Here is a 24,183-nt window from a genome sequence, read left to right as displayed (position 1 = left end):
GGTCATACCAAAAGTGTGGGATAAAATGAGGCCTTATGCAATTTTATTTCTCTGAATAAAAATTTCTCAGAATTCTGCCAAATTCAGTTTGCATCCTTTGATCCTGACTGGAAACAAGCTACCAGGACAGGTGTGGGGAGAGGCAGACCTGCCTGGGTACTCATCTGGGTTGCAGGTAAAAGCATAACTCCTGCCAAGTTTGAGAACATGGCTTTGGGGAAAGGTCACTGACCTCAGCCTGTTGGCGCCTGCCCAAGCCAGCGATGCTGGGCCCTGCCCCAGCCTCAGGTAACCAATCCTCCTCAAGTATTTCCCTTTCCCTGGTGGCGAGGGCCTCACTCAAGGTCAGCCCTTCGTTCTAAAGCCAACGCAAAGGCAGACCAGCCCTGGCCCTCAGAGGTAAAAAAGAAAGGAATGTGCATTAACTGAGCGCCTACTGTGTACTGGGCATGGTACCAAGTGCTTTTCTGCCTCACTTTACACGGGACCTTGGCACAGGCCTCAGAAAGTGTTAGTTCCAAGGGGGTCTATTCAAAAGGGGCCTCGAGATCCAAGTCCTGGTCACTCTCCTGTCCCAGCCTTGGGAGGGACGAGGAGAAGGCAAGGATGCAAGCAGATGTTCCTGAGCTTGGCCATTAGCTTCCTACTTCACCCCCTGCTTATGGGTTACAACACGACAGAATCCACTAATGGCAACTCCAGTTTTGGGGACCAGGTCTGCATACATGTGTGATGTGCCCAAATGCATGCAGATGACCCCGTGTGTGTTTGCAGAGCTCACCCCTGAGGACTGAGCACACACACTGCTGTTCTGGCCAGAGCAATAACCAGTGGCCATTTCTTTCTGAGAGATCAAAGCTCTGCTCATAACTGGGCCTGAGGATGGGTCCCAGGTGGGTGAGGGGAGCAGGTGCAGTGTATTACTGACCCAAAGGGTGACTTTCACACTGTTCACGTCTCCTTCTCCTCAGAGTCCCTGGCAAGAAAATGTGTCCCAAAGAGGGAGCTGTTGCTGTCCTGCCTCTCCGCAATGACTGGAGTGCACGCACCCTGGGTGGGGTGTGAATGCTCACCTCAGGGTTATAGGGGCTGCTTTCCCCCCATTTCTGTCCTTGAAGGGAGGAGCAGTGGGTGGGCTTCCTGGGACTTCTGCCCTGTGCTACAGACTCTGGGGTCAACAGAGAAATGACCTGCATTAGCTCTGCTTGGTGTTTTGGTGGCAGCATTAGGGCTTCTGCTTTTCTGGGTCCAAGCTTGGGAGGTCTGGGCTGGGTGGATATGGGGGCGCTTCCCTATTCCCCGAGACTGGATCAGGTGCCCTTATAACTCCTACTTATCCTAGCGCAGCACTCACCACAGTGGCTGGACTGCTTTTTGCTGCCTGTCTCCCCCTCGCTCAGAAGCACTGAGGCAGGGACTGTCTGTTCTCCCTGTGTCCTCTGCCCTGCACTGAACCACATTCTCCTGGTTTGCCTCTTACTCTCTGGCAATTCTGTCTTGACTCTTTTTGGAGAGGTTGCAAGGCTGTTCTTACCTCTCTTCTCTGCACACCATATTCTCACTAAGTGAGAGATCTCATCCCTTCCTGTGGCTTCTGGTATTCTCTCTGTGCTGAAGCATTCCTGAGTCTCTACTTCCGGTGCAGGCCTCTCTTACACTCCAGACCGCTCAAACTGATGAGCGACTTCTTGGACATATCCATCTGGCTGTGGCATCTCATTTTCAACAATTCCAAACCTTAGCTCCTCACGTTCCTCATCAATCTGTTGCTCATCCCCCTGTGTTCCCTGCTGCAGGCTGATGGCAGCAGCACCCATGGGTCACCCAGGCCAGAAATCCTGCCGCTGGTCATCCTTGGTCCCTCCCTCTCTCCTCACATCCAATCGCCGAGCCCTGCACAGTTGACTTTCCGGGAGCTCTCCCCATCCCACAGCCCTGCTTGAGAGCAGGCCTCCCAAGCTCTCGCCTGGACTCTTCAACAGTCTCCTCGCTGGTCTCTCTTCTTCCTTCTAGTCCATTTGCTCACTGCTGCCTACAGGATCTTTATAAAGTGAAAACCTCATCACATTTCTCTCTTGCCTTAAGTCTTTAAAGGCTTCTTACTATTCACCAAAAAAATCCACACTCCTCTGCCTGGCATTCTAACCTGCCCCTGTCTACCTTATCCACCTATCTCCACCATTCTATTCTCACTTTCCCTCTGTAGTCAATCAAGACTGAACAGCTGTAGTTCTCTGCATATACCAGGCTGCCTCATGCCCCTGTGCTTCTGCACACTGGGTGTCTACTGCCGGCCCTTCTCCACTCTGTTCACCTGGCAAATACTTATTCATTCTTGGAAGGTTTGCTGAATTACTACTGAATTAAGTTAGTCAACAGGGCATTTCTCCTGGTGCTGTGGGTTCTGGGAATGGTTGGAGTGAGACAAGGTCTCTGTCCTCAAGAAGCAAACATGCATAAATCTGGCTAAGTAAACTCAGATGGCAGCTTTGGTCAATGGAACCAAGGGCATAAACATCAGAAACTGTAGTAGGTTGTTGGGAGCTGTAGGAAGGAGTTATTATCAACTCCCAAAGGTAGTCAGTGGAGTGACAGCAGCAGGGGAGGGGTGGACAGGGCTTACACACAGGGGTGGTAAGCATTTTCCAGGTGGGGCTGGTTGTATTTCAGTCAGCAGTTGCCTTCCCTCTTTCTGGACCAGGAACCTCTCCCGGGAAGTGAGAGGCTGAACAGGCTGCTGTGCTCACCTTCCCTAAGCTGGGCTTTCCCTTCCTGTGAATGCTTCACTCCAGATCTACTGTTCGCTTTTGGCCTTGCCTGCATGGTAGTTACTATTTAAGCTGCAGGCTCTGGAACTGGATTGCCTGGGTTCAAATCCTGGATTTCCTCTCCCCAACTGTGTGACCATGGGTGAATTAGTTGTCTCACTTTACTTCAGTTTCTACATTGGTTACATGGAGTCAGTAATAATAACCATCTTCATAGGGTTGTTGGGAGGATTAAAGGAGTTCATACATGCAATAACAGCGCCTTGCACACAAAGTACAAAAATGTCAACTTTATCACATCTCCTTTCTACTGTCTACTAGGCAGGGAGTTCCCAGAGGGCAGGTTTGGGTCTGGTCCACAGCTGTGTACCTGAATCCCATCAAGAGGCTAGAAGGCAGCAGGGGGGGTGGGGGTGGGGGTGGTCTCAGAGCACAGGTGCGGGAAACAGAATATGTGACCTTTGAAGGCTTGGCCTTCATTCCTCAGTGGGGGTGGGGGGTGGGTCTCGAGACAGGGAGCAGATGAGAGCCTAGGAAGACAGCAACAAACTGGGGCCGGGGCAAGGATGCTGGGCCAGGTGGGAAAGGCAGTGGGCAGCTGTGGGGACATTTGGATCTGGTTCTTCCTGGCTTGGTACCTGATGTGCTATTTGGTCAAGGGGTATCCATTCCTGCATCTTGTTAGTGCACTTTGACATGGGAAGCAAACCTCTTTCCATTTTCCCAGGGCTGGAGGGGACTAAGTGGAAAGGTGGGCTGGACTCCATCCGGCCATGTGCTGGCTAATATAGTCCCTGCATGGGAGCAGATGGGAGGCCTCATCCCCAGTTCTGCAGGACCCCTGGAAAAGGTGGATGGCAGCCCCTCCCACGATCGTAAGCTCTCCCTCCCCTGCTCAAGATAAGGACTGGTACAGATGGGGAGAACTGGGGCTCTGGGACCAGATGTATCTGCAGCCCATTTCTGGCTCTTCCACACAGTAGGTCTGTGGCCTTGGGCAAGTCATTTATAACCTCGCTGAACCTCAGTTTCTTCATCTGTAACAAATGATTTGTACCTTGCCTGGCTATTGTGATGATTAGCAAGAACGTCTGTAAAATCTTTAGCACAGGCCTATTACATAGACTGTGCTGAAAAAGAGGAAGTTGTTCTCATTTAGAGCTCATTTCACCAGTTAAGAGGGAGACTGTCCTTGCTTGTGACCAGCCTGGAGCTCCTCAGGAGAAGAGGGTTCCATGAACCAGGGCACCACCATTCCATCATCATGGTCATCATCACAGACAGCAGCAACGTTATTAGCATTTTAAAGAACTGGTGAAAATGATGGTTGACACAGGGAGGAGCAGGAGCTGTCTGAGCCAGAAAGGTTCTTGGAGCTTACTGGATCCAGCCTCCTTGTTTGTCACATGAGGTCCCTGATGCCTAGAGATGGAGCAGAGCTAGAACTAAAAATTCAGATCTCTCTCTCTCCCTTGGCACCTCTGTCCCATTCTGTCTCTTTTGAAGGTAGTCTGGGCAGTCACAACATTTCAACTCTTGGGCAGTGCTGGTCTTCCTTGGGTGCCCAGTCTGGGCCCTGGTCCAGAGAAGGGGTGAAGCCACACCTGCTAAGTGACTGAACGTACACACGAGGAAGCAGCAACTTGAGGAATGATCAATTCTGGGCCCCTGGATCCTGCTGTTCACAGGACCCCCATACCTACAGGTGTCCCCAACTCCATCCTGGCCCAAGCTGACTTGCACCTCATCAAACAGCTGCAGCATGATGGTGAGCACATCTGGATGGGCTTTGTCCACCTCATCGAAGAGCACCACAGCGTTGGGGCACTGCTTCAGCTTCTTGGTCAGCTGGCCACCCTCTTCATGGCCAATGTAGCCTGGTGGGGACCCAATAAACTTGGCCACCTGGTGGAAGGAAGGAAATAAGTTAGGAAGGCCTTTCTATATTTTTAGTTTTCAATATGGGGCATGCAATGGTAAGATGGCTTTATATACTGTTAAGATTGCCTGTCTCAACAAGGACAATTAGGTTGTCTCTTTGAGTGGAAGGAATCCTGCCGTGATGGGAGAGCAGATTATCTTTTCTGTGTTTATTCTTCAGAGCAAATCGTATGCAAAACAGATCAGTGACCCTGCTGTGTACATATGCCCCCCGCAAAGGACAAATCCCAAGGCTGCTGGAATTATCTCAGACCTAAACGACAAGTCACATCAAAATAGCCAGGCAGAGTCCTGTTGACAGGCTCTCCAAACCACACTTCACCAAGGACTCTCACTCACCTCATGCCGCTCCTGGAACTCAGACATGTCTAGCCTGATGAAACCCTGTGTGGAAACAAGCAGGAGTCCATTTGAAGAAGGCAGGGGGAAGGATTAAGGAGGAGAGATCTCAAATATATTCTGGCTTTTAAGCCACACCAAGCCAAGATTTTCTATCCCATTTTCATGATATAGTTTTTTCTGGCTCCTTGCCTCCTTTTTCTGTCCACTCATCCCCCACGATTCCCTCATGCCCTACCTTAATAAACCCAAGTCGCGTTCCTGCCTTAAATCTGTCTTGGAATGTCTCTTTTTTCAGGCTTCTACTGGGTCTGTTCACCACATCATCCACTCATCCCACATTTCCTGAGGGCATCCTGTGTCAAGCACTGGAGCTATGTTTCTGTTCTCCAGAAGCACCCAAGTGGTGCAGGCTGACATGGACAAAGTCAGTCACCATCAGCGTGGGATCATGATGAGATGGAGGGGAGCAACAAGCACCCAGACAGTTCCACGGTGCCCTCAACTTTGCAAGTCTATGTGGGCACATGCCCCTTTTTCTTTTTTTTAGGTATAGTTGATTTACAAAGTTGTGTTAGTTTCAGGTGTACAGCAAAGTGATTCAGTTATACATACATACACCCACATATATACATATATATATTCTTTTTCAGATTCTTTTCCATTATAGATTATTGCAAGATATTGAATACAGTTCCCTGTGCTATACAGTAGGTCCCTGTTACTTACCTTTTTTATATATAGTAGTGTGTATCTGTTAATCCCAAACTACTAACTTATCCTCTCCCCCTTCCCCCTTTGGTAACCATGAGTTTGTTTTCTACATCTGAGAGTCTATTTCTGTTTCGTAAATAAGTTCATTTGTATCATTTTTTTAGTGTCCACATATAAGTGATATCATACAATATTTGTCTTTCTCTGTCTGACTTACTTCACTTAGTATGATAATCTCTAGGTCCATCCATGTTGCTGCAAATGGCATTATTTCATTCTTTTTTTATGGCTGAGTAGTATTCCATTGTATATATGTACCACATCTTCTTTATCCATTCCTCTGTCGATGGACATTTAGGTTGCTTCCATGTCTTGGCTATTGTAAATAGTGCTGCAATGATCACTGGGCTGCATGTATCTTTTCGAATTGGAGTTTTCATCTGTTCCGGACATATGCCCAGGCGTGGGATTGCTGCGACATACGGTAACTCTATTTTTAGTTTTTTAAGGAACCTCCACGCTATTCTCCACAGTGGCTGCACCAATTATTTTTATATTATTCATTAAAAAAAATTTTTTTTAATCACAGTTTTTTTTTTTAATAAATTTATTTTATTTTATTTATTTTTGGCTGCGTTGGATCTTCGTTGCTGTGCGCAGGCTTTCTCTAGTTGCGGCGAGCAGGGGCTACCTCTGTTGCGGTGCGCAGGTTTCTCATTGCGGTGGCTTGTTGTGGAGCATGGGCTCTAGGCGTGTGGGCTTCAGTAGTTGTGGCTCGCGGGCTCTAGAGTGCAGGCTCAGTAGTTGTGGCGCATGGGTTTAGTTGCTCCGTGGCATGTGGGATCTTCCCAGGCCAGGGATCGAACCCGTGTCCCCTGCATTGGCAGGCGGATTCTTAACCACTGCGCCACCAGGGAAGTCCCTACTTTTCTTTTAAACTAATAAATCTTTCTCATTTATTTACATGTTTTCACTTCATTTAAGAGCTATCCAGAATATAGCTTGCAGCCCTTCTCTCTCCATGGTTGGGCCTAGGGCTGATTTCCAGGGAACCGGCCCCCTGGGGTGAGGCCCGACCATAATTAGCCCCAGGGGAAGAGCACACCCTTTGGAGTGGGATTTGCGAGTTAACACAAGCAGAATGCCCACTTCTTTTCATGAGGAATTTAGGGATTTAGGGCATTATAAGGGCATTCAGAGGCCCTGTCTCTCCACCCAGATCAGGGTTCCCCAGAGACTCCTCAGGCTCCTCTCCTACTGGCACATGCTTCCATCTAAGAGAACGCACCCACTGCCTATGCTTCTCCTGAGAGCTGGGGATGAGGGAGGGCGCGCCAAGACCCTGAGAGGGAGGTAGCTATGTCCGAAATCCAGGCCATACTCTAGTTCGGTTGCTGGCCAGAAATTCAGTCTGTGATGTATTCTATTTTTTTCTCTGTCCTGTCACTCTGTACGTGAGGTACAGGGTGGCAGAAAGAGCCCCAGGCTTGGCTTCCAGCCCCAGTTCTCCACTATCTGTGTGGCCTTGGCTCCCTTCCCTTCTGGAGCTGCAGTTTCTTCCTATATACTCAGGCCCTTATGCCCTCTCAGTTTCTCCTTTATGTTATGGCCTGAGGAGAGGACCTAATCCAAGAGGTGGGAAAGGCCTTGGAGAAGATCTTAAGGTCATGAGGGGGTGATCACTGTTATCAGAGGACATGGAGCATTAGCCAGCAAGCATCTTCAGAGGGACCCAGGCAGCTCGGCCAAGAGAAACACTGGCTTCAGGAAGCGTGGGAAGATAGACATGGGGAAGCTGGGAGTGCTGCCCAGAGGGAGCAATGGGCTGGAAGCCACGAGATGGGTATCTGGATAATAGGTGACACTCACTGGGCGCTTACTATGTGTCTGGCGATGTTCTAAATAAGCAAGCTATAAAGGGCTTAGAATGTGTATAAGTCTATGAGGTAAAAGTACTATTATCATTCCCACCTTACAGATGAGAAAACCGAGCCACAGATTAAAGTAACTTTTCCAAGGTCACTCAAGCTTGACAATCTGGCTCCAAGCCTGTGCTCTTAGCCACTATACTCCCCTGTCTCATATTTCCCACTCCATCAATCAGCTGGGCTCTTAGCATCTTCATTTGAAGGGTTCTGAGCTTTGTGTCCAGAACCAGTGTCAATCAATGTCCCAAGGTAACAGGGAGTATAACTTCAGTGCTCACTTACGCTTATGTCAAATTACCTGGGTTCTTATCCTAGTCCTTCTACTGATTTGCTGAGTAACTCTCAACAAGTCTAAGGGCTTGATTTTCTTGGCTGGAATAATTTTGGTTTTCAAATGATCTTACCTTAGGGTTATCTAGAAGTGAGGCAACAATAATAACAATTATATCTAACATGTACTGATTGCTTACTATGTGCCAAGAATGGTGTTTAGCATTTTACATCATTATCTCACTTAACCTTCATAATAATCCAATGAGACAGGCACCATTATTGAATCCATTTTACAGATGAGAAAATTGATGTAAACAGAGATCTCAGCCAACTCCACAGAGTAGTTTAGTGTTGGACTCAGAGCCCTGCTCTTGATCCCTTCATCATACTGCCACTATAACTGCAGTCTTTAGGGCTTCACCACCCTACTTCAGGATGAAATCACAGAATGCCATTAAGGTTTTTTCTCAAGGATTATTAACCCTAATAATGGGAGTTAACAAAGCTGCTCAATTTGGGAGAAATAGTAGAGGTTAATGAGAGAAAAAAAATAAGCTCACAAGTCTGGTAAAGAAATTATAGGACTTCCTTGGTGGCACAGTGGTTAAGAATCCACCTGCCAAGGCAGGGGACATAGGTTTGAGCCCTGGTCTGGGAAGATCTCACATGCCATGGAGCAACTGAGCCCATATGCCACAACTACTGAGCCTGCGAGCTGCAACTACTGAGCCCGGGTGCCACAACTACTGAAGCCCGCATGCCTAGAGCCCGTGCTCTGCAACAAGAGAAGCCACTGCAATGAGAAGCCCACGCACTGCAACAAAGAGTAGCCCCCGCGCACAGCAATGAAGACCCAACACAGCCAAAAATAAATAAATTAATAATAATAAAAAAGAAATTATAAAAATGTGCAAACAAGTCCTTGTGAGGCAGCCAGGTCTGGAGGTACTGTGACTCTTTACAAATGAGGAAACTAAGGATCAGAGAGCCAGAACTCGAATTCAAGTCACCGACTCCCAGGTCAGTGCTCAGTCCTCCCTTACACTGGGCCCTGTACGTGACACTTCCCACACATCACTCTGTGGGTCCTGGCGACGTCAGGTACCCTGGTTAGACAGCTTACAGTCCAGAACCCTCAGATTTTGAAGGCTCGTCTCAAACATGCCTGTTACATGGCCAGAGAACATCTATGCTAGACATAGATGCTGTAATGAGTTGGTCCTCAGGGCTGGTGAAGGTAGAAGTTTTATAGAAGCAACAACTATGATTTAAAAATAAAATACATGGTTATATTGGGCTTCTCATGCCTCTCATCTCCCTATGTGACATGGGGACAAATGGACAAGTTTATAATCTAGCCTCCTCTTGTGGCCGAGAACAACAGTTTTGAGAGAAGAGTTGAGAGACTGGATTCTGATTTTACTTCTTCCCCTACCAGGTGACTTTGGACCCTTAACGCTGTAGGGTCTCAGTTTTCTCATCTAAAAAGTGGGTCTAATTTAGCATTTATGCTATCTTCCTTATAGGATCAAATAAGACAATGGATGGGAGTACTGCTGTGGAAAGTACGGCGTGATGAATAAATTTAAGACAAGGGATAAGGCACTTACTGGGTGCTAGAGCCTGTGTTCTCTGTGATTCATAGTATCTCACTTGATGCTCATGACAACCTTAGACACAGGACTGATTAGCTTCACTTTGAGGCAAGAGCTGAAACTTAGAGGGGTAAAGCAACCCATCTAGGACCAGTAGAACCTGCGCCAAGGAATGGCTGACTCCAGAGCCTGGATCACCCAGACCACTGCCTCCAAGCGGTGATGGTGTTAACTCCGTCTCCTAGGTGAGGCATGTACTGAAGGATGCCATCATCAGCTTTCAGGACACCCTGCACTGGTGGAAATCTGTCTCTTGTTTAGATGCTCCAACTGAAAAATGACTTGCATCATCAGTCTTTTATCAAGCCCCTTCTCCTTTCTACACCAGCAAGTCAGCAGATACTTTCCTTCTACTTCCACTGTGTATGAAGACATATTAAGACAGCTTGGATAAGGAGATTATGATTTGTAATTAAATATTAACCTTTCTGACAGTATTGAAATTAAACCACTCGGAATTCTTCATCCCTAATCAGGTGGTTCCTGCCCGTAACTGCATCTTCCCTAATAGTCTTGCTAGTTTATGGCCCTCTCCAGAGTGCTAATTGTTTCAATCGCTGCCAACCTGATGAATTGTCTTAAAAATGCTATTTCGGTTGGAGCATATTAGCATGCCATGCGCTGCTTCTTGCCTGCCTGCCTGCCTGTTGAGTGGGTCTGCTCTAGCTTTTGAGACAGCTCACGGACAGCTACTGGCAGAGTCAGTAGAAGGGTGCTATGAATGCGGCTCAGAAGGACACAGCCTGAGCTACCTTGTTTCTGTGGCTGTCAGGCCCTCAGGGAGGTGGTGAAGGGGGAGCTAGGCAAAAGCAGGATAGGAGGTGGCCAGGACTCGGTTGCTGGCAGTTTGGCTGGCGGAGGCCTGGGCAATTCCTCATCACCTCAGCTGGGGAGGCTTTCCACAGAAAGTAGGCAAGGGCATCCAGGGTCGTGGGCAACCTGCGATGCCTCCACACTGGGAAGGCCAGTAGGAAGAAGAATGTGTGGCTTTAAGTTGAAATGTTTCTGCAATCTCCAAGGACTGCTCTGACATTTCTCTCTGTGCGAAAGTATTTCCTGTCAGTCTAGAAAGTCAAACTGAGCAGGTCTTGGAAAGCCAGAGTCTGAACAAGGGGATGGGCACAGCCCTGTCCTATGGAGAATCCAGGCCTCTGGGTCATGGGAAAAAGGGGACTGTGACCACCTCATAGCTTAGGGCATTAAGAAATCATGTTTAAAAGCTCATGTAGAATGGAGAAAAGCAAATCCTCTTATTTCTACTTTTCTCCTACAGGTCTGAGACTCCCTCTAGCATGGCCTTGATGGCACTGGACAGTAGTGATAGGTTTCTAAAGCTGTCTCCCCCTCAAGACTGAGCTCCTCAGGGCAGGGGAGTGTCTTAATGAATGCTGTATTATCAGGATCTAGTACAATACCCGGCACAGAGTAGATGCTTAGAAATGTTGTATAAATGAATCTCACTGGGTTCTTCCAAGTGCCTCAAGAGCCAGGCAGGGCAAGGATTATTCATCCTATTTCACAGATGAAGAAATTGAGGCACAAAGAGGTTGAATAACTTGCCCAAATTCCTGGAGCAATTGGTGGCCAAGTTGGGGCCACAGATGAGGCCTGCTTCCTGGGCCAGGGCCCATCTTTTTGATTGGCTATTGCCAGATTCAGGGAGCCTAGGATTTTTTGGGCTAGCAGGAGTGGTGAGCTCTCCATGGCCTGCCGATCGGGCGTAGATCCCAGCCCTTACCTTTTTGGCATCTTTGTGCATATATTTGGCTGTCTGCTTGGCCAGTTCTGTTTTTCCTAGTAAGAAGGAAAAGAGAAGTGTTGGGTTAGGACCAGATGACTATCTCCTGTGATAAAAGAATATTAGAAATGCATAGATGCTGGAAATAATGTATGTTATGGCTGGGAATGTTAAGGCTCAGAGAGGGTGAGTGACTCTCTCAAAGTCACCAAGGGAATTAATGGTAAAGCTGGGACCAGAATCAAAGTCTGCATTGCAGCTTGATTTTTCTGTGGATGGGGACTGAAGCCTTTTCTCTACAGGAGCATCCTAAGAGTGAGAGGTTGACTCTTACAATCCAGAGCCACCCTGTCCTCTGAAGCCCAGCATAAACCTTGCCTCTCCTAGGAGCACCCTGACTTCCTGGCTCACTGCACTGTATCTCTCTGGACACCCACGGTCTTGCCATCCAGCCAGGCCCTGGAGCCACGGGCCAAATAGAGGCTGGGAGAGGATAAAAAGCACCTCTCCTTGGCTTCACAGCCTTGCTTTGTAACATAAAGAAGGAATGATAATACCCAAGTGTTGGCTCTGAAGGGCCATTTGGCATGACGGTCAAGCCTTTGGAAGTCACCATCTGGTATGGGTCAAGTTCTATAGTATCATGTGAGGTGATGGTAACCCTTTGGGACCCTACATCTGAGGGAGCACCCATGAAGATGCTGAGAGGGGAAGAGGAGGCAACAGATGCATGAAATTCCCTATCAAGACAATGGGAGAGGAAAAAAAAAAAAGACAACGGGAGGTGGTGGTGGTGTGGTGGTGGCAGTGGGAAGTATCTGTGAGGGCAGAGAGTGAGGGAGTGAGAATGCCTCAGATAATCCAGCCCAAATGGCTATAAAAACCCCCAACCCATTTCACCGCAACCAATTTTGCTATGCACTTAGCACTGTGCTGGCCATCAGGGGCTTTCTTTAGCTTCCTAGAGGGTTATGTCCCAGGCTACACTAGATAAGGCTGGTGCACTGGGCAGTGGAGGTGGTTCAATTCCTAAAGGGCAGCCTCTGGGGTTGCAGAGTGGCTGGACCAGGACTCACAGGACCCCAAGGGCCTGGCCTTCCAGGTGAAGTAGGCCCTGCACCACAGCTTCCAGAGGAAGGGGCATAATTCCAGCTGTTCCTAATGTGACAGATGATCCTCTTGCTGGCTCTGTAATTTGGAGGCAGTTGTTTTGGGAGCTAGATTTGAACGAGAGGTGGGTCGTGTGACTCTGGCCCATAGCAGCTGGGGCTCCCCCAGCTCTCCTTCCCCACAGGCTGATCTACTCCCAGTTACCTATTCCAGATGATCCCAGGAAGAGGAAGACCAGAGGGTGTTCTTCGTCGTACCAGCCATTCTCCTTCCTCCGGATGGCTATGGCCAAACACATAAGAAGGGAGGACAGGGAGGGAGGCAGATAAATCAATGACACAAAAGGCAGGATAATTATCACTAAGTATACAATATGTTTTACTGCTCTGCGCCCACTCAAAGTCCTCACTACCATTAGTGCTGCCTAATCTGATTAGCTGGCAAGGCCCCTAGAGACATCTAATCAGGTTAGCATGGATTTGGAAAGCTGCCCAGAGCAGATTTCGGATAAAGTTTTCCAGGATGAGCACTCAGCGTTGCCAAGGAAACTGAAAGGCGGGTGGATGGTGAATGGAGGTGAAGGGGGTGGGGGGCTGGTGAAGGAGAATTCGAGAGGAACTTTAGCTCTCCACTGGTAACCCATCTACTCACCACTGGTGGGAGTCTGAGCCTGCCCCTATGCAAATGGGAGAGGCAGAAGCCCATGGCAGGCCCTTGGGGATCTGGGGTGTGAGCTCTGAACTCTTTCCCATTTGGGGGAACTAAGGTCTCGTCTGCTGTTAGGAAATACAGTCAAATGAACTTTCTGGAAGCCAGTGAAGGGTAGTGTGGAGCTCAGGGCACGGAAGGGTGAGCCACTTGGTTAGCACCTCCACCAACATGGTCTCCACTGGGCAGAGGTGGGGGGAGGGGAATAAACATGTACTAGGTTCCCCGGGGCTCAGCTCTGCTAGAGTGAGTGTTGACCTCTCCTCTTCAAGGGTTCTATGTGCAAGATGAGGAAATTAAATGCCCAACCACAGAGTGGGAGAGTCAGGCTCAGAAGCATCACTCAAGTATAAGAGTAGGAACAGAATGAGGCAGAACCATCAGAAGAATCATTTATTAAACATGCTGTCTGCTAGGCCCAATGGAAAAATGGCCAACATTTTATTACTCAAGACCCATACCCTGAGTGGAAAATATTATTTTCAACTCCATCATACTGAACAGGAAACTGAAACAAGAGATAAAGAGATCTGCCCAAGTCACACAACTAGTAGATTACCAGCTGACTGGTGGAGATGGTAGAGTTGCATCTCTAAACCTGTCTTCTTTTTTTGTCACATATGGCTACTTACAAAAGCTAGTATCAATTTGGGTTGCGTTAAATGGAAACATGGCCGTCAGAAGAAGGAAGGGGAGAGACCATTGTGCAATGTCAAGGTCATCCTGCAGATGGAACAGCATATATGGTCTGGTCCCCAGAGTGTTGAGGGGAGATGAGCAAAAGGATATATGTCAGAGGACAAGGCTTGGAAACCAAGTCAATGGAGGAAGAGTTGACAGTCTTAGGGAAGTATCGTCCATTCTTGAGGTGCAAAGATCCTAAATGCTATACTGTGTGGTATAATCTGTGTGGTTGGGTTTTAAAAAAGCAGCTGGAGAGATCAGGGAAGGCTTTTGGAAGAAGTGGGACTGATGACAGATCACAGAGACTGGGTGGGGTCTGGAGGGGGCAAAAGCGGCAGCATGACAGAGGTGGAGAGACAGGAATGAACATGAGTACTTGTGGGTGGGATCAGATCAAAGAGGTCTCGAATTCCTGTCTTAGGAGTTCAGGTCCACACTGTGGGCTTTCTCACCTCAATCTCTAATGCTTCTACCTAAGATACTTTCTAGTTCTGGCCTCAGCAGAAACAGAAACTGTGCAACCTCATGGACACCAGACTAGCCACTCTGTCTGCCCGGGAGATACTCCCTGAGACTCCTGAGAGGGGCCTGAGAAAACACTCAGTCTAACCTCTCCCTTGGGCTAGGTCTCAGATCATCTCTAAACTGACTGGCTTGGTCCTCTGGAAGGCCTGGACATGATGGGAATCCACAGGCCTCATAGGTATCTGAAGGCTGGGGATGAAGATGGAGAAGTCCCAGCCTGGTGAGAGGGAACCCCCAGTGTCCTGACAGAAACAAGACCCCGTGGGTGGGGGTATTTGGGGAGGTGGAGATACTGTAAAATGGCAAAGGCTAGACTTCTGTGAACATTATGTGTGGATGTGTGTTGAGGCCAGGGTGAGAGAAGGGGTCATATGAAAGGAGTCACACTCTTCCAAAAGTTGGCTAAGTTGAGAATCTACGTTGGAAAGAAGCTGAGCAAAAACTGGATTCAGGCTTCATGGGGGTATTTGGGGAGGCAAAAGTATCCAGGCATCACTCAGACAGGTGGCCTGGGGGACCAGGGTTCCCCAGGTGTCATGAACCTGAGGTTCTGATCTTGACTTCTCTTTCAGGAAGCTTCCCAGCCCACCAAGAGCTGCATGCCTCTGGGCTATGCAGTTCAAAAACACCATGGCGAATGCGGAATTGGATTACGCCAGGGGCCATCTTTTCCCCCTTCTTTTCTAATAATGCACCTGGGAGAGGGCTCTTTATAATGCCAAGCAGACTCCACTGCACAGCTGTCCCTGGTCAATTCTGCCAGACCCAGGGCATGAGTCTGGGGTGGGCTTAATCTGGGCTCCCCGTGAAACAGGCAAAATGCCAACCATTAAACAATTACAACTCTGGATATTTCTAATAATATCTGAAGAGAAAAATGGCCAAGCAGATGGCGTCCGACAGAATGAAAAATGGAAGCAGCTAGGAAAGACTGGGGAAGGCGGGCCCTGGGGTGTGTGGTTAGCAGGGTGGCTGAGGACCAAGGCTGGGCGCCTTAGGGTTCTGTCAGGCTGGGGCAGAGGCTGGGACAGACAGAGACCTGGATAGGCCCATTTGGGATGTGGCCACAGGTACTGGTGGGTGCTCTCACTGTTGACAAGCAAATGCAGCAACTTCCTCTGCTAGCACTTCAGAGTCTGTAAAGAACTTCTGTAGACATAACTTCATTTGAGGCTGGTTATGAACCCATGAGGCTGGCAAGGCAGGTAACTTGATTCCCATTTTACAGACGAGGAAATATATATAAAGAAGTTAGGTGACCTGCTCAAGGTTACACAGGTAAATAAATGAACCTGGGCTTTAACCCTGGCTCTGGCTAGCTCCTGAGCATGAACTGGTGCTTCAGGAGTTTAGAGAAAGGAGTTGGCTCTCCCCTACCACAACATCTCCTCATTCCCTCACCTCACCTGGAAAGCCACCCTGCTGCAGTCTTCCAGTCTGGCTGGCTCAGCCATTCCATACATGGTCTCAGGGGCCCCTGCCCCTGACCATATCCTGACCCCTGCTCTCTGGGCTTGAGATGGTGTCAGGTCCCCTGAGCAGGCAGCTCAGCCCCTTCTCTGGCCAGTCCCATCTCTGAAAGCTCCAACAGGCTTGGCAGCCTCTCCACATGCTGAGCCAGCTCCAGGGCCTCCTTGCTGGGTTCTTCCCCTTACCAGAACGTCTTCTCCTGACCATGTCAACCACTACCAGACCATCCTAAGTCTCACCTGCAACAACTCTTTCCTGTTTACTCCACCACATCACATCTGCTCCATTAACTCCTATGTTCATCTATGGGGCAGTATGGTGGAGAGGGCAGGAGTTATAGGACCGAGTTTGGAGTCCTGGCTCTGCCACTTATTAGTTGATTGACTTTGAGTAAAACACTTACTGATTTAGAGGCTTGGTTTCTTCATCTATAAAATGGGAAGAGCCATACATGCTCAGTCAGCCCCACATGAAGATTAAAATGAGTTAATGGCTATGGTATTTTATAAGTTTCAAAGAATGGAATAATAATAAAAAATAATGGTGATCATAGCAGCAGTAGTGGCAGCTGCCATTAGCTTTGCCATTTTACAGATCTCTCTTTCATCCTTACAATAATTCAGAGAAGCAGACATTACCTCCATTTTACAGAAGAAGAGACTGAGGCTCAAAGAGGGGCAGTGGAACAGGTTTCATCTGTCTGTGCCCTCGTATCAGGGGGAGGTGTGCCCCAAACTGTGTATTCTGTGGGTGCATGTGCTAGACATTATATTTCCCAAGGGACTCTTGCCCATCACTGGTTTAATGTGTGCTGACTAAATGAATTAATTCTTGGTTTTTCTGGAATCACAAGTGCAAAAGAACAGACACTTCAACTCCTATTTTACAGAGAAGAGTGAATCCTGGACCCAAGAGTCTCTTATGGCTTCAACTGGTTACTACTACTACTACCCTTGGGTGAATAAGGTTTCCACTCTCTTCTTAACCTCTCTCCAGGGAGCCATATCCATTTGTTCAGCAAAAAAGCTCTGTGTTGAGTGCTGGGGCACCTACAAAGAAGCCTAAAACAAGGTTTGTGCCTTTTGGTTGAACGCTGCTATGAAAACTGTGGGTTCCAAGTGGGATGGGAGCACTGGGAGAAGTGTGGGAAGAGCCATTTGTGCCTGAAGTATGAGGGGGAGATGGCCAGGCAGTCTGGGTATGAAGGGACATTCCAGGAGGAAAGCCCTGGTGTGTGCAAAACCAAAGTGAGACAAAAGTACTGCCTCCTCCTCCCATGCCAGGCCTTTGCCTCCATCTAGCTCAAGGTTCCGGGGGAGTCTGGGCAGGCTGACTCATCTTTCCTGATAAGTTCTGGTGATGCAGTGGGAGAGATTTTTTTAACCTAACTGGAACATGTTTGTTCCACGCTTGTGCCACCTCCTAGGGAAACCTGTCCTTCAGAGGGACTCCATGGCTGAGTCATCTAAATGTCTATTAGCAATTTCCTATCTAAGCTTATAGGTTCGAGGAGCACAGCTCAAGAAGTGTCTGCTGACTGAATGGATACTGGTGCCTTGGGTTTGGTGGATGATGAGAGAGAGTTCTCTTCTTAGTCTGTAAGGATTAGTCATTCTGAAGACAAACTATTGCTACTAAGGGGTTACGTATTAAAATTGCAAAAAACAGCTTTTGTTGAGCCCACCCATTATATGTTACTGTGTGCATGCTGTGAGGTAAGGGATCCCTGAAGGGAAGACTGACACCCTTCCAGAAAGAGGCTGAGATCAGAATCTGTGCTGAGGAGAGGCAGAACGTCAAGAAGGTCTCAGACTTTGTTCATTTGAGTTCACTTGAGTTCAACCTTTTACACACCTGTGTACCAACCCTGGGGAAACAGACCTGAATGAGAGGTAGTTCCTGACCTTGGGAGGGAGAAAGACATACAAACCGATGCCATGTGGTAAGTTCAGTTTAAAAAGATGTCCACAGGAAGCCCAGAGAAAGGGCCCTGCACCCAGGTGGAGGGCTAAGGAAGGCTTCCTGGAGGAGGCCTGGGTGTTGAGGGTCCCGGCAGGTGAGTGGAAGGGCAGGGCAGTCCAGACAATAAGAACAACAGGCGCACAGGAGGGACACCTGGAGTGGTGAGGTGGGGAAGTGGAACTGTAAGAAGTTTTCTAAATCAGTCACTGCCTCTCTACAACTCAGGGATGACCTGGATGTATTTCTCAGATTAGAAACAGGACTCCAAGGGAGGGTCCAGAAAGGTGCAGTGCTTAGGAAGATTACATTTTTGGATTAGTCAAAGAGGGACGTGGAGCACGAGACAGGATGGTGCGCCTACTGTGTGCACATGGCTGATGTTGAGATTCTGAATTCAGGCCAGACCTTGGAAGAGCAGTCAAGGTGGTAGAGCTTCCCGGGGGAGTTCATGGGCTGGAGTCAACTGGGACCAGATGCAATGGGTTCTGGGGACAGGCCCCTGGTCAGAGGGAGCGACAGGGTGTGCAGGATGACCTGCTGCCCAGAAAAAGCTTCTTGGAGCAGGTCTGGGGAAAAGGGGTCAAAGGCTGAGTAGTACGGGTGTTGTAATTAACTATTTTGCTACAGTCACATTCCTAGTATGCTTGTGAACAACTAGAAAGCAGGCTTACAGCTTCTCTTCTTTCCTCAGAGCACATCACAGAGATAGACAAAGGGCCATAACAAAATAATTAATTTGACAAACTTCACTAAGCATCTACTTCGAGCAGAGCGCTGTGCCAGGAACTGGGAAAACAAAAATGATTCAGTCATGGTCTCTGCCCTCAGGAGTCTACAGTCTATTGCTCCTGAACTGAGTTAGGCTAAGTAAAAACCAGCCCGAGTGTGGGAGACGGGCAGGGCTGGGGTGGGGAAGGGGCCAGAAGAAAGGGAATTACAAGCAGAGAGGGCAGCATCAACAAATGCAGGCAAGAGATCAACAGAGCACATGCAGAAGCAGCCGTTTTGTGCAGTGCCAAGTGGGGACGGGTGGGGGCAACCGAGGAGTGGGAGCAGCAGGGGTGGGCCTTGTATGCCAGGCTAGGGCAGCCACTCAAAGATCTTAAACAGGTTTTTTTTTTTCCCCCTACACTTTACAAAGCTGACTCTAGCTGGGGAGAAGTGATAATAGGGAAAGAAAAGGAGGCAGAGACACCAGTGAGGAGGCCACTGCTTGGTTCACGTGGGAGATACTGAGGTCCTGAGCTGGGGCAGTGGTATCAGGAACAGAGGGGAGAAGAACAGAGAGTTACAATGATAGAACTTGATGGGCTGTGAGGGGTGAGGGGGAGGGAAGGACCAAGGAAACACCTAAGTTTCAATTTAGGAGACCAGGGAACGGTAGTGCCTTTACTGAGATAGGAACACAGGAGGCGGGTGGGTTGGAGGAGGGGGGCGGAGTCTAGCTCTGAATGGGCTGAATAGACAACTGCTTGCGTTTCTGAGGATGGTGGGGCACAGAGGCTATGAGCTCCCAGGAGGTCTGCCCAATAGAACAGGCATCCTCCCCTTCCCCATGATCAAGAATGGCTCTGCATTCTGGATGGAGAGCCTCACTTTCAATGTCAGTGCTCTGGCTTGTGGTCTGTAGGTTGGCCCTGCTTTGGCTCCAGTGACCCCAGAAGACCAGAGAGGCCATGGGGGCCTGGGCTGTGGGGCTGGTGCTTTATCTCCTCCATTTGTAAGGCGGTAACTGTGCGCCAGCCTTGCTAGAAGCCCTGCAGCTGGGGATCACACTGATAAATTCACTGTATTACTTTGCACAAATCAATATCCCAGCACTTACCAGGGGTTGATGTGACCGAAATTGGTTTCAGTCAATTCGTGAGGGTAATAAATGGCCATTTATCAAATCAATTCATTCTGCGGCACTTCTCTGCCTGCGCATCCTCGTGGTACCCCTGGGGTGCCAGGCTCCACCTAGCCAGCCCCCAGCACACGTCTGACACTAGCCTAGAGGACCCAGGGAGGTCTGGCTTACCCTCTAGATCCGCCTCCCTCTCCTGCACCTACTTCAGTCTTGAGGTCCTGAGGCACTGGCTGCTGCTTACCTGCCACGAATTCCAACCCAAAGAGTGCCTCATGCTTCACCTGAGTTGGTAGCCGAACACAATCTATTATCAGTGTGATCCCTGGCTGCAGGGCCTCTAGCAAGGTGGGTGCACAGTTACTGCCTTACAAATGGAAGAGAACATACCAACCCCGCAGCCCAGGCCATCCACAGCCTCTGTATCTTTTCCAGCATCACTGGAGCCATACCAGGGTCAACCTACATACCACAGGACAAAGATCTGCCTCCAGATCTGAGGCAGTTCGGGTGACAGAATGGAGCTTTGGGTAGAAGGAAGCACTCGGGGCAGACATTCTGACAGCTCCTAGGAGGTGGGGAGTGGAATCATCTACTCCTGCTCTGGGCCAAGGGCAGGGACAGACAAGGTGCTGTAGGACCAGGGGAAGAGGCCAGTCTGGGGCTGGGACTAGGGATAAGTCCCAGGTTGAAGGAAATAACTGTGGGCCTGACCTATAGAGCACAGTACCCAACCCTAGGTGGTAAACATCTTGAGGAAGGGGACTAAATTTTATTGAGTGCTATCTGGTACATACTGTAAGGAGCATGTGCTTTACAGTCCGACAGTCCTGGATTTGGTTCCCCGGTACAGAGATGAGGAAACTGACGCTCAAAGAAGCTGAACGATCAGCCTGAGTTGCACAGCTGGTAAGTGGCCCACCTACGATTTGAGCCCTGGTTGATCCTCCCTCTCCCCCCAACTACTTCTGGGAGCTTCATAGCTTATGGGCTTGAGAAGCTAGTGAGTAGCAGAAGGTAAGAGGAGCAGACAACCTGCTAGGAAAGGGCTGTGTAAGAAGTGGGGGGAACATATCATGATGGCAGCTGCAGTTCTGGCCCAAGTGGACATGAGACTCCAGCAGGATATGCTTTCTCAGATCTCTGCTAGGTCATCTGTCTCTCCCATGGGCTCCTCCTCCTTCTCTTCTTCAACTCAAGAGCTCCCAGGTCTCCTTCCCCTCTACCTCAGACACAAAGTGGGGTGTTGCCACCTCCAAGGTGGTGGCTGAGGGTGGCTGTCTGTATCCAGACCCAAAAGGGCAGCCTGGTGTAGTCTGGGCCTGAGTAGCAGGAACTTGTGTATTCATAAAAGCTTTCCTTGGCTTCTGCGTGTGCCTGCAGGCAGCCTTCTGACCTCTAGCTGGTGAGGCAGCTCTGGTCTATGGGCTCCTCTTTTTTTTTTTTTTTAAATTAATTAATTTATTTTGGTTGTACTGGGTCCTCTTAGTTGCGGCAGGTGGGCTCCTTAGTTGCAGCTCGCCAGCTCCTTAGTTGCGGCATGTGGACTCCTTAGTTGTGGCAGGTGTGCTCCTTAGTTGCAGCTTGCTGGCTCCTTAGTTGTGACAAGTGCGCTCCTTAGTTGTGGCATGTGAATTCTTAGTTGCAGCATGCATGTGGGCTCTAGTTCCCTGACCAGGGATTGAACCTGGGCCCCCTGCATTAGGAGCGTGGAGTCTTACCCACTGCGCCACAAGGGAATTCCCTATGGGCTCCTCTTATTCACTGATAGTCAGGCCCCTGATGAGGGGCTCACGATCCTACTGGTGTGTGAGGCATCTGATGAATACTTGCAAAAACGAAGTTGATGACAGATATAAAGAGAAATTAACTGATACATTACTAGTGATGGACAAACTCCTGTTCCTCTCTGGGTCTCAGTTTCCCCACCTGAAAAATGGGGGTGGGGTGGGGGCAGTAGACCAGATGAAGGTCAGAGTTAAATTCAAAGCATATGAAAGCAGCCTTGAGCAAATTACTGAAGTGCTCTGTCTCAGCTTCCTCATCTGTAAAAGAGGAATTTAATGGCACCAACCTCATAGGGTTGCTGTAAAGATTAAATGACACAACATATGCAAAGAGCTTAGAACACTGCCTGGAACATAGGAAGTACTCAACAAATGTTATGTTGTAGTATTATTAGCCACTTCTCCCCAGCATGGAGACAGCAGGACTACACCTCATTGTGGCAGACCGCGAGCCTCCTCGCCCTTTTTGGTGTGGGCCAGCATCTCACATACTCACCAGCACCTACTGTGGCGATGGCACTCTCCTGGCCAATGATGTGCTCCTTCAGCCGCTGCTCCAGGGGAAAGCGGCGCCGTTCTTCGGCCTCACGTTTCCGCTGCTTCTCTTGGTACTGTGGGGAGAGAGGGAAGGTGGCTCAGGAGTGCTGGGCCCAGGAGGATCCTAGTTTCATTCTATCCCCCAACCCAGGGGGGAAAAACACAGGTTTTTTTCTCTGGGGGTCCTGATGCACAGCTCTGGCTCATGACCACTGGAGGCTGGCCCAGTCCTTCCCCTGCCCCTCGACTTAGGCCTCACCTCATCTCCCTACCTCGGGTGGCCACTGCTCAGGGGTCCTGCCTCACCCTGCTAGTAAGTACTGCTAGTAAATTAACCCTTAACTCTGGCGTCTGACAGAAGATTTGGTTCGAATCTCAGCTCTATCACTTACAAGAGGTGCTTATTACCTGGAGTAAGTTACTTTGCCCCAGTTTTCTCCTCTGTAAATTGGGGATTAAATATGATAATGTATATAGAATGTGCCTAGCATCATGGCTGATGTGCACTGAGTGCTTACAAATATAGGTTCCTTTCCTTTTCCACTTATCCTCTTTTTCTTTTTTTATAAATTTATTTATTTATTTATTTTATTTTTGGCTGTGTTGGGTCCTTGTTGCTGCGCGCGGGCTTTCTTTTAGTTGTGGTGAGCGGGGGCTACTCTTCTTTGCGGTGCATGGGCTTCTCATTGCGGTGGCTTCTCTTGTTGCGGAGCACGGGCTCTAGGCGTGTGGGCTTCAGTAGTGTGGTCCACGGGCTCTAGAGCGCAGGCTCAGTAGTGGTGGCGCATGGGCTTAGTTGTTCCACGACATGTGGGATCTTCCCAGACCAGGGCTCGAACCTGTGACCCCTGCATTGGCAGGCTGATTCTTAACCACTGCACCAACAGGGAAGTCTTCCACTTATCCTCTTGAAAACCATTTTGGTTTTTAAACCAGAGCTATGAACACCCTCTACTTCAATGATACTGCATTTCAATTAAACACAACTATTCAGCAATTGCTGTGTGCCTGGCCCTGTGCATGCAATGATGGAAAGGTGGGGCAGGTGGAAGGAGGAGGATTATACCCTGCCCCCTGGGAGGTTTAGATGATGCTGAGTGCCTGGCATGTGTCTGGCCTCCGGCTTGGCCCATTTCAGAAAAGGCAGATGGAGGAGGCCCGAGCTTGGTCCTGCTGCGAGGGAGAAGAGGAGAGCCAGGCCTTGCTCTCAGGGAGCTCAAAGTTGGGCACGGGGGGTGAGGCAGGGTCTGTACACAAATACTACTCAGGCAGAATTAGCCATTTCCCTCATGGTTCCAAAGCATGTGTGCCTATTTCTAGCCTTGTACTTATCACTTAAAAAAAATTACTTGAAAACCAGTTTGTTGCATGTTCGTGATTCTGTCTTCCAAATCAATTATGAGCTCCCTGAGGGTAGGCACTGCCTTTTACTCACTGCTATTCCCAGCACGGGTCCTGGCACAGTGGAGGCATCTGGTGAATATTTGCAAAAATGAAGTTGATGACAGATATAAAGAGAAATTAACAGCTAGACTGGGTGGTGTAGGAGTACAGAGAAGGGAAGGATACATAAAGCACGGAACAATTCTGGGAGACAGGAGGCTTGAAGGAGCTGGAATACTGGGCTAGGTGGGAGCTGTGGGACTATCTGGAGACTGGGCAAGGAGGGGTGAGTGTGTGGGTCTGATGATAAAGCATTTATGGAGGCCAGGGGATGGAGGGTGGGGGAAGGAAGCAGGTCTTGAAGTGGGATGGAAAGACCTGGGTCTTCAGGAGGCTTCTTTCCCCTAGGGCCCCTGTAATACTGACAACTTTCTAGAAAGCGAGCTGCCAAGGTATGGCCCTGTCACAAAAGTTGTGGCTGCAGATTGCTCTTGCAGAGAGAGTGGATGAAAAATACCTGCTGCTTGGGCAGTGTTTTCCTGTTAAGGTAGTGACCTTGACAGAAGTTAAAAAAAATAAATAGCAAACAATCCAATTTCGGCTGTTGCTATCAGTCTGTAACTGAAAGCTCCCATCAGTTCTGGGGTTTCATATGGAGCAATAATTCGGCGCCGATCCCAGCGGAGCAACACTTGCTGGTTGGAATCCAGCGCGTCATCATGCAGCTCCCTCAGGCGCCACATACATCACCTGGCTCTGCCGACTCCAGCCATATATCTGCCTCCTCCTCCCTGTCCACCCAGCCCCTCTCAGCA

At 49.1% G+C, this 24,183-nt stretch overlaps 1 protein-coding gene across 3 annotated transcripts in view; it reads right to left on the bottom strand.

Annotated features, from left to right (window-relative positions):
* Positions 1-24,183, bottom strand: part of CLPB (ClpB family mitochondrial disaggregase) — a 145,079-nt gene that overhangs the window by 3,487 nt on the left and 117,409 nt on the right. For 2 of the 3 annotated variants that reach the window (XM_059930874.1, XM_059930875.1), the window contains exons 7-11: positions 21,945-22,059; positions 12,671-12,748; positions 11,357-11,412; positions 5,049-5,093; positions 4,512-4,673 (exon numbers count right to left, since the gene is read on the bottom strand). In XM_059930874.1, the coding sequence (XP_059786857.1) occupies positions 4,512-4,673; positions 5,049-5,093; positions 11,357-11,412; positions 12,671-12,748; positions 21,945-22,059 (456 nt within the window). The remainder of the gene's footprint in view (positions 1-4,511; positions 4,674-5,048; positions 5,094-11,356; positions 11,413-12,670; positions 12,749-21,944; positions 22,060-24,183) is intronic. The other variant, XM_059930876.1, reaches the window with a different exon arrangement.

This window comes from Balaenoptera ricei, chromosome 8, assembly GCF_028023285.1.
Source record: "Balaenoptera ricei isolate mBalRic1 chromosome 8, mBalRic1.hap2, whole genome shotgun sequence".
Classification (NCBI taxonomy): domain Eukaryota; kingdom Metazoa; phylum Chordata; class Mammalia; order Artiodactyla; family Balaenopteridae; genus Balaenoptera; species Balaenoptera ricei.
Note: the sequence above shows the minus strand (reverse complement) of the source record. Positions and strands in the feature narration are given on the sequence as shown.